This window comes from Sinocyclocheilus anshuiensis, unplaced genomic scaffold, assembly GCF_001515605.1.
Source record: "Sinocyclocheilus anshuiensis isolate Anshui unplaced genomic scaffold, SAMN03320099.WGS_v1.1 scaffold205, whole genome shotgun sequence".
In the NCBI taxonomy this organism is placed as follows: domain Eukaryota; kingdom Metazoa; phylum Chordata; class Actinopteri; order Cypriniformes; family Cyprinidae; genus Sinocyclocheilus; species Sinocyclocheilus anshuiensis.
In genome coordinates this window covers 581,184-591,763 of record NW_015536497.1, presented here as the reverse complement: position 1 = coordinate 591,763, position 10,580 = coordinate 581,184, and the positions used below count along the sequence as shown (strand labels likewise).

General features: G+C 38.9%; 1 protein-coding gene across 1 annotated transcript in view; it reads right to left on the bottom strand.

Moving 5' to 3' along the window:
* Window positions 1–10,580, bottom strand: part of LOC107687432 (protocadherin-9-like) — a 57,337-nt gene that overhangs the window by 26,944 nt on the left and 19,813 nt on the right. Inside the window, exon 2 of the mRNA XM_016484781.1 lies at window positions 4,187–4,406. Coding sequence (XP_016340267.1) covers window positions 4,187–4,205 — 19 coding nt within the window. The 5' untranslated portion in view covers window positions 4,206–4,406. The remainder of the gene's footprint in view (window positions 1–4,186; window positions 4,407–10,580) is intronic.

The following is a 10,580-nucleotide window of genomic DNA, read 5'->3' as shown; positions in this document are numbered from 1 at the left end:
AGTTGATGACTAGACATAATCATTTCATGACTCTAGACACTTCTTTGTGAAGACAGTAGCATAATACAGTGAAATAATATGTTCTTTAGCCATATAAATACAGTTGCCATGTGCGTGGGTAAAATTTACCCGCTGGCGCTTTTAGGTATACAGCGACCTCTTAAACATTTTCATTGTTTTATTAATAATAACATTTAAAAAATGTATTATAATAATAATATAATAATACAAATAATATTATTATATTATTATCATTTAATGTACATTACTACATCTATACTGGCCACTCCACTCACAAACATCTGTTGACCAATGTCAAACTGTGTGATCAACAGTTTGTGGCTGTTGTGGTGAACGCAATGCACTGTATATGCATAATATAAATCACTAGTCTCTGCTCTGTGCTGCGTAACTCTTGTCAAGATGACACCAATCAATCATTAGTGGATTGACAAACGAGCGGTGTAGTGACAGGCTGAAACATTAGCGGAGCTCTTGGTACGTCAGTTTGCGGTCTTATGGATGGATTAGATGTATCATGTATATTGCGCTCTGTATTGATAGCAGCTAACAATGGTTGTTGTGTCAAATATCCCGTGAAGGGCATGTGAAATATTACATCTGCCATTTGCTCAGCATGAGAGATGGACGATATTCGACACGTCGTCCCGGGCTGCAGAAATGATTGGTTTAGAGTTACAGTCGGTCACTGAATCAGTCACAGGCTGCAGGTGTTCACTGTATATCTAAAATAGGCAAGAGAACAATGCGTCGTGTTCCAGCACTGTCAATGAGAACTGGGAATCAAGAGGGCCAGTAACAAAGGTCAGAGCAAATCAGAAAACACAATCATTTCCTGCACGAAGGGGCCAACGTCGGCAACAAAAAAGGAGACTTTTCATAACCAAAGGCCAAACTGCTTTGGGGATCCACGGTGTCCTTTCTGCTGTGGGCCACAGACGCACAGGAATGTGTGTGTGAAGTTCACATATTGCTTTTCATCCAGTTTAAACGGAGTGGCACCCCTCCCCAAACTGTCAATCATTGCAACGGCAGCGAACAAAACCCTCCACCGGCCCCTGCTTGTCACCCTGTCACTCAAATCCCACCGCAAAAATAAATAGGGGGCAGGAAGCAGCACCGCATGGTAGATGGCTAGAGGGGGTGGGGGAGTGGGAACAACTGCCTTTTTAAAATCATTTTCTCCTCCATTTCTCAATGAGGGATTTCTTTATAATCTCCCTGAGGTGAGAATCATATTTTAATTAGGTCTACCTCTAACAGTTCCCCTCCCTGCCTGATCAATGTACATGCCCACCCGGCACAGCTAGCAGGGCTGTCAGACTCACTCACTTTCAGATCAAATCGGATCAAATCAAAGATGCCAACAATCCTCAGTCTTCTCACTCTCGTGACACCAAAAAAAAAACAACAACAAAAAGCCAGCTTGTGCCATGCTAGTCTTTAAAGAAGAAGTTCACCAAAACATGAACATTTCGCAATTTTTTTATTCCCTCATGTTGTTCCACCCCCCCCCAGAGAATACGAAAACAATATTTGTAGACATCAACAGAGAAAAAAGAACACTACAAAAGTAAAAAACACCAAAATTTAAAGCATTATTCAATGATCAGGGGTGCAAACTTGTCACTTTTCGATAAACATCACCATTTAGAATCCAAAATAGGTAGTTAGTGATTCGTGTGGATCTGATGAGTGCTTAAAGCGTGACACTTTGTTTATTTACATGCAAGCAGATCACGTTGTTACAAGCGAGCAGTCTGTGTTTTCAGTGTCTCGGACTGGCTTGGTTAGCAGTAAATTCTTATCCACAGGACTCCGTCTTTGCAAGCGCTGTGAGTTTGAGTCGCTTATTATCTGAAATTAAAACGTAACAAGCGTCAACCATCTTCACAAATTTTTATGAGATTTGTTTATAAAAGCTGTTGTCAGCAAAAAATAAGCTTTATGGTCTCACTGAAAAAAATAAAAGATTTGAAAGCAAAGAAATTAAGACAGCCATGAAAATTCGTATTGTAATTTTACAGTTAAAAGGATAGTTCACCCAAATGAAAATTACCCCATGATTTACTCACCCTCAAGCCATCCTAGGTGTATATGACTCTCTTCTTTCAGACGAATACAATCAGAGTTATATTAAAAAATGTTCTGAAGTCAATCAATGCGTTTGTGTAAGAAAAATAAACATATTGAAAACTTAATAAACCATAATCTCTAGCTTCTGCTAACTCTCATACGCACATTCATGAGAGTGGCATTCCAGCGGAAGACGTAGGATGTAGGCGTAGCGTAAGCTACTATTCGCTTAAGAAGGCCTTTATTAACCCGTGTGGAGCACTTTTTATGATGGATGGATGCACTTTATTTTGCTTCAAAATCTTAACCTCCATTCACTTCCATTATAAAGCTTGGAAGGGTCAGGACATTTTTGTATATAACTCCGATTGTATTTGTCTGAAAGAAGAAAGTCATATACACCTAGGAAGGCTTGAGGGTGAAGTAAATCATGAGGTAATTTTCATTTTTGGGTGATTTATTAATTTATTTTAATAATAATAATAATAAATACCAATTTTTGTTATTGTACAGTAAAATATTATTATTATTATTGCATTAATATATATTTGTCTTATTAAAATTTTATAATATAATTGAATAAAATATTTTAATAATAATAAATAAATAACAATTATTATTATTATTATTATTAAATACTATTTTTGCTATTTTTCAGTATAGCAGTATTATTGCTTTTATGTTAATATATTGCTTTATTGTCTTTAAAAAATTTTTTTTTTATAATTGAATAAAATACAAATATTTTAGGAAAAATAATACTATATACAGTACAGTATAATAAAATATTCACAATAACATATTATGAATAATAAAAATATTTTTGTTGTTATTATTGTATACTTATGTTATATGGGTTCAATAAAATACAACGGTGTGAGTATTGCCTGTCAGGAAAAAAAATCTGACTTAAATTTCTGTTCATTATACTTATAGTGCTACATCTTAGGATGTTTTTTGTTCTTTCTTGAGGCTGAAAGTCCTATAAAAAATCTTTGTTGAGATATTTAAATTTTTCTTGGATTCCATGACAAAAATAAAATGACAAAAGTCCCTCTATTCATGGCTTCCTGAAGATATTGGCCAAAGACCATCATGCAAAATCATGCATAACACATCAGACAAAGGTGTGACCCACAAGGCAATGTACAGACAGAAGGTTATGTGTTCATTTGCCATAGGATTTTCTCTGTTGAACACAGAGCCAGTCGCATGCAGTGCTGACATTTCACTTCTTAAACGGTTCCCCTAGAATCTGATGCATGTCTGTGGGGCTGGCAGACACACCCAACACGAGACGCAGGTTCCCAGTGTGAAATCAACAGGACGTTGTGTTTCACGGAGCATGTTAAAATACTGACGTGAGAAGACTAAGGTATATTTGACAGCTAAAATGTTAACATGAGCTCGCTAAGACATCCAGAGGGATATTAACATGGTAATTAAGCACAACAGCACTAATAGAACAAAAATCTGAAGAAAAAGTGGTATTATGGCACTGTTGCCGTGGTAATGGAGCTTAAATTGAACAGAGATGAATTTGGGAGGGCAGCTGCTGTGAGGATGTTTCTGGTTATGAGAGCAACAATATAAATGAATTGCAGGAATAATGTCTAGTACGTCTCCGGCGGAATTTAGTAATGGCTAAACGAAATTGACGGCAGACTATCCTGCTTAGTCCTTGCATTTTCTTTTTTGGATTCGTTTTCTGTCTTATTGTTTTATGACCCCGGCAGCTGCTGTGAGAGCAGTTTGGCTTGAGCAAAGAAGCTGTTTACGATCAGCACACTGTTGTCTGGGCAGACGTCAAAGTGCAGATTTATTCAGAGACCAAAAGCTCCATTAGTCGGAGTTTTTAATTAGCACACTTGTGTGAGAGGGTCATTAAGAATGATTTGCTGTTGTGATTGAGGGCTTGCTGATGGGCAAGACACAGACCCTGCTGAGTCTGCTTCTGACCCCAAACTCATAGATCTAGCTTTGGCCAAAACAAAGCAGTGTTGACAAAAAAAAACTCATCTGGGCAACTCTTCACTGGATCCAGTGTTACCCTGTCAAACGAGATGTAACAGCAGTCTAAATTGCCTACCGGTTTCTGGGTGTTCCATCTCTCCAATGCTGCCATCAGGGGTGGTCCGTTCATAGTGGTCCTCGGGCAGGGCGAGGGGGCCGATACGTGGTCCTGAAGAGCTCTTGCTGCTGGGGGTCTCAGACTCCTCCAGACCACTGTCATAGTAACTCTGCTGAGAGGAGTCCTGCTGATCTTGCACGGGATTGGCTGTGGAGAATGTCACTCTGCGATGTGGGAGCTGCAGTCGAGAGGAAAGAGGGGCCTTCAGTCACACAACAATCTAATTATAACTTTAGGCCCCAAAACTAGGCTAATTGACCACTAAATTTGTAATATCACACTTCAGCAGACGGGCATTTTCAATATGTAATTTCCAGAGGGGCGGCTAATGAGGAAACGTTTTGTTCAAACTGAGGGGAAATGGTAAAGAGGAAATCACTTATTAGAGTATCTCTCGGCAGAGGGGAAAGCAATATAACTCTCCTTTGATATCACTGCTTAGGTGACCACATTGTTTTTCACAAGGCCAATGAGGGCAAACACTCATGCTGAAATACAGAGGCGCAGAGCTCATAAAACAGTGGAAATCACAGAATCCTGCAAAAAAGCCACCATTTCCCAATTCTGTGTGAGCTCACAGCCCGTCAACTGCAGGGAGGGATCGATAGTGCCAGGTTGCATACACGCGTACAAACACATACAAACTGGCAAACAGAACCATTTTAGCCATTAAGAGAGCAATTTCAGTTCATATAAAAAGCCCATTAACACGGCCATTTAAAACATATAGAGAGGCCATTAACGCAACGTACTTCACCATCCCAAAGTCGTAAGGCTTTCTTTTTCTCCCTCTAATTCAGCATGTTTATTTCATCAACTATTTTCTTGACTTCTCCTGAAATTGAATGACCAAAGTGTTCAGAAATGCAGTGCACATACAAATACCGTTAATCTGCACCTTTGTGTAGCTAGTCATGCAACATATTGCTCATTTACATACATGCCAGAGTTATTCTATATAACTGCGCAATTATTAAAATCCAACATCGCATAGAAAATGACAGCATACTCTCCAAACGGTGTCACAGATGTGCACTCCAAGTAGAGACAGCTTTGTTAATTATAATTAGAGTACATTTTTTTCTTGTTTTGACGTGTTGCACTGTGCTGCGTGCATTCAGTGTAAGAACAGTATACAGTGCGACTGTAGATTGTTTATGGCTGTCCTGCAATCCTGCAACTTGTAGTACTATAGAATTCAACTGAGGTATGATTGCAACTATGCATACATGATTGATGTATGCATAGTTTATATTAAATAACCATGTATTAATGTCATAATATACTGGATACTATATATACTGGATATATACATTTAGGGGTTCAGTTTCCAGGAACATTAACTATACTGTGATATTTATATTGTTACCATGATATTAAATTACTTGTACCGTGATATAAGATCTTGGTCATTCTGCCCGCCCCAAATCTATTTACTTGTACACATCCCCTCATTGCTCATAAGCTGTACACACTCTTCCACTAAACATTTGTACTTTGTGCTAACTCTTTACTCTGTCACGTTCATGAGTTGTAGGCCTGTTCTTCGTGTGCTCCCTTGTGCCCTGGTATTTATGGTTAGTGAGGCACTGAAGTGCGTAGATGAACATTCTCACTGCACAGTAATTACATCGACTTCCTTAGCAAACTCAGACATGGACTCACAGCATGAGTCCCTCTGTTGTCAAAGCTTTCATACAATGAGGGTGAATGTGTGTGGAAGAGAGAAAGAGATACAAAGGAGAACCATGGGGTGTTTTGTCTTGGGGCAGAAACTTTTTAATATATTTCTTTTTCTTTTAATTTTCTTATTAATTTGTAGTCTTTGATGTGTAAGGGACCGCATGCATACCATTCTTCGGGTGGTGCACGTTTTAGTCATTGTTTTATCTTTTGTAAAATGTGCTTATCATGCTTTGTAGAAAATGCAAATGGAACTGCTTGATCTCTATAAAGGGATGTAGTGATTATAAGGCCACATGTAGTATGCAAATTGTAGTGTTTGATCTACAGTAAGGGACTTTGAAAAGAAAAATCCTCAAGTGGGGTTTTATTAGGGAAAGCACATTATTACAGTTATGATATTTTAATTGCTAATATCGTTGCCATCCCAAGTACCATCCTGGAATAATGGCATTCTCAGCGACTAGAATTGTACTTCAGACATGTTGCTATTTAAACCTAAGAGAGACATTTAGTTATTTAAATATGGATTCTTGCTTAAACTGTTCCTACAGGAATTGCTCGAGAGTCAGCACTTTTATCCCCCCTTAGCGCAGGAAGCTGCAGCTCTGCAGATGGGGTAGAGTCTCAGCACACAGTCTGGTCTCTCTCTCTCTCTCCCTCCAGGGGGAGCACTGCAGAGCTGGGATGGGGGAGGGGTGGTGGTTTAGTGGGGGTAGCAGTGAGGCAGGACCAAGATAAAGGAACAGGGCCTTGGCTCTGGATGTAAAAGAGCCAGTCTCCATTCTGGCTGGCTTGAGTACTGCATTGATGCATGGAATAAAGTGATCCCTGATTAGAATCGACCTGCATGGATTTTGATGACTGTGAATTGGGTAACTGGAGTTGGGCACTTTGGATTCTTTGTGTCTTGTAATAGAGTATTGGACTGGAAGAAGAGTCAGAGAGGGAATCTTGAGATTGTAGAGGGACCTGGAATGGACAGAGTCTTGGATTGGAGAGTGTCTTGTACTGGGCTGAGAATCTTGGACAGGTCAGAGAGTCTTGGATTGGAGAGGGTTTTGAATTGGAAAGAGAGAACTGCACCAGGCAGAGAGTCTTGCTTTGGAGAGACAGCCTAGAATTAGGCAGGGAGCATTGGATTGGAGAGGGTCTTGGACTGGAGACTGAAACTTAGATTGTAGACAGGGCCGCATTAATGCACGGGCTTACCTGGGCTTAAGCCCAGGGTCCCGGGCTGAGGGGGGGCCCCCGGTGATACCGGAAATATTGTAACCACATTTTCCGTTACCTTAAAATTACACTTTATCACTTTTGGGTTGAATGCGCGTGCGGGCGTTGCATGTCCTGCGCGAGAAGTGTCAGTAAAACGCTCCCAAATATGAAAGAGAAAAGGGGAAAATGAGCAAAAATAAACTGAAAAGTCATGCAGTCAAATTTGTTGGAAAAAAAATCCAAAGTTCACGGCATATTTTAACGCAAGGCTAAAGAGAAGATGCAGATCACGGCAAAGGTAGGTCATGCTAGCAGTAGCTAGATACAGTAGGCTATAATTAGTCAAATAAAAAAACTTTTTTATCTTAACATAGTTGAGCTCGCAGTATTAGCCATCACACACTAGAGCTGTGGAGTATGATAATTTTTGTGATGCATCGCGATGCTGATGTGGACGATTTAATGTAATTAAATAGGCCTCATCATACATATTAATGTAGGCTACTGTTTTATTATAATAAATTACTCTTGTTATAGGCTATTTTAATTAAGAAATGTATCTGAATATTTGTCTTGGTGAGTATTCACGTAAACAGACGGTTATTTTGTAAACAGTTGTGGAAAAATCTAATGTGTAATCGGATTTGTGATTTAGATCTTTATATAATAGCTACAACTCAAACAATGAAAGAAACGAGGGAAATACTCCTCTTGACCCAATGAATTTGTAGCTTTATTCTTTGTAATTAATACATTAAAGACTATGCAATGATTATACTTACATTTGATTATTCAATTTGCTTCTGTAAAATAGATGTAAAAGTAAAGCACTGTTAATTTTTTTATAGGCCTATATCGTATTTTCTCTACAGTTTATTTGTATCTTTGTTTTTATTTTTAATAGGCTAGCAGAGGTAAAATAACAAAAAGAGCTTTATTGTGATTATTACTATGGTAATTATTATTAATTAAATAATTGGAGGAGAAGATGCATTGTGATGCATCCTAATCAATCGAATCAAATCGTGAAGCAACTGAAGATTCACACTTGCGATTTGGCCAAAAGGGCTCAACAGTGGTTCAAATTTTGATTTGCCCTGCCACAAAAGAAATTGTTTTATCATTGTTTTTTCAATACCAAATTTATAGATAGGCCTACCTGTTAAATTTTACAATTCTAATTCCAATTGAAGACAAGTCAGTAAATAAGAACAAATGAACCAATTATAAACAATAGCACAAATAGCCTAAATAAATGAATAAATAGAACAAAGATAAAAAATAAACAATGCGTTAGGTTTTTGAATTTGTAGGTATTCAGGTACAGAAATTGAATAATCAAATGTAAAATAACATTGCATACTTTTTACATTTGTATGTATTTTTCCAGAAAAAAAAACGCAATTCAGGCTTGCGCACTGTTTGAGACGCGGCTCTATATGTACACTCAGAACACACTGAATGGAGCTCTCTCCCGTGTCTGCATGAATGCTTTAAACCCTCTTGAATGTTTAAATTCAATAAATCCATCATCTGTCCCAAGCGTCTTTCACGCTGGCCCCGGGCCATCGGGCAGTCCTTATTGTCGAGCCGTGGCCTTAATTTTAATAAAAAATGCTAAAATACAATTTTGATAAACACTTAAAAATGTAGCCTACTCTAGCACGTTACAAATGTTTCACTCATTAATATTTATTAGCCTAGTTATTGCATTAGCTGTCAAGAATCAAGAGTCTTGATCAAGAGTCAAGAACTATTGTGATTAACAATATTTCACATCTTCTGTTTCTTTTGGTTAATTCACTATCATTAAGGTAAATTAGTGACTTAAAAAAATTGCATGTGTAGAGTAAGATTAGTGAAAATGTAAATGAACTTACCAGCCTGTTACAAAGATCCACAAGCAGTTTGACATATTTGTGAAGGCGTAACTTAAAGTGCACAGAACGTTTTGTAAATGTGTACATTTACCTTTAATAATTTACCTTCCTCTGTTCTTTAATGTTAGTTCATAGTGCATTTAACCAACATTAACATATGCAATTTAATGCTACACGTTTTTATATAGATATCTGTGTAAAATATGTCCGGCTATGTGCATGTATATTTCATGCAGTGATATTTGTGTCTATTTTATATGACAGACCTGTTTAATCTTTTGTTAATGACATTTATAGCTGCAAAATAAAAGGCTGACAACTTGAGCTTTGATTATAAAGACTGAGTGAATGTAGGCTGTAGTTCTCGTTGATGAAGGGCCCCTCAAGAGGTAAAGCCCAGGGGCCCCTTACAGTCTTAATGCGGCCCTGATTGTAGAGAGACTTGGACTGGAGAGGGTGAGTGTTAATCTGCTGTCTACAGGACAGAAATGGAGAAGTGTCTTAGGGTTACTAGGACTGGCTGTTAAACTGGACTTGAAGCCAAAGAAAGGTTCGATTATGCACCACAAAGATGACTGGACAAAGTAAAAGAGACAGACAGCATGGCCCTGAAGGAATTTGAGTAAAACTAGAACAGTGCACTTGGAAATAGAAATGGAATAATACAAACATGCAATACTGAATATGCACGAGCATTTCACTTGACAGAAATAAAACCCCACAGATATGAACAGAGACAGAGGGAGAACATGGCGTTTGCTGGGCTGGGGTGTTGTGCCTCTGAGCGGATAATGGAGTGCTACCTGATATCTGTTTATTCATCATGCACGAGGTGTGGTTTGAGGTGAAATACTCCACAAATGGATAGCCGATACACGGGGTGGTTTAAGCTGCAGGCAGAGCGGCGAGGCTGAGCTTTCCCTACCAGTGATTCATTCAGCCCATTACTCTAGCACGCTGTCATACCAAATGGCGTGAACTATGAGATTTGTCATTAGAAGTGGCAGCTCGATCCCCTGTACTCTGCGTACGGCCAATGTAGGCTTTTACTGTGTCAGCGCTGCTGCAGCCTCAAACCCTGTACCATTTTTAAACATTCTGCTTTAGGAGTGCTGCTTTTGAGGCAGGGAGGGAGATCTATTGAGGGAGAAGCTCTCATGTCTCTCAGACACAGAGGGGTTTGTATCTACCGAGCTTTGCTGGTGCAATTAGCCACTAGTGAATGCTAAACAGGTCTGACAATGGCTTTCTCCTGCCCTCTCTCATTTCAATCACCAGCTCTTCTTCTTCTTGTTTCATGTCTTCACTCTCTCCTCTTTTTCTTGACCACCCCCTCCATTCTGTTTCATTCTCCAACGCATTCCCAGAGTGCCTCCTCCCCAACTCTCCCTCCATGTGTCTCTTGGATAAGTCTGGACTCTTTGAAGACCCTAGTTTCACACTTCTTGCCTCCAAGCTATTGCACCTACAAAAAAAGGAGAAACACAACTCTGGAAGATGGAAGAGGAAAAAGCCGAGGAGGTGAGAATCGGATGGAAAATAAGAACAGATCTGTATATGCATACCCCCCCCCC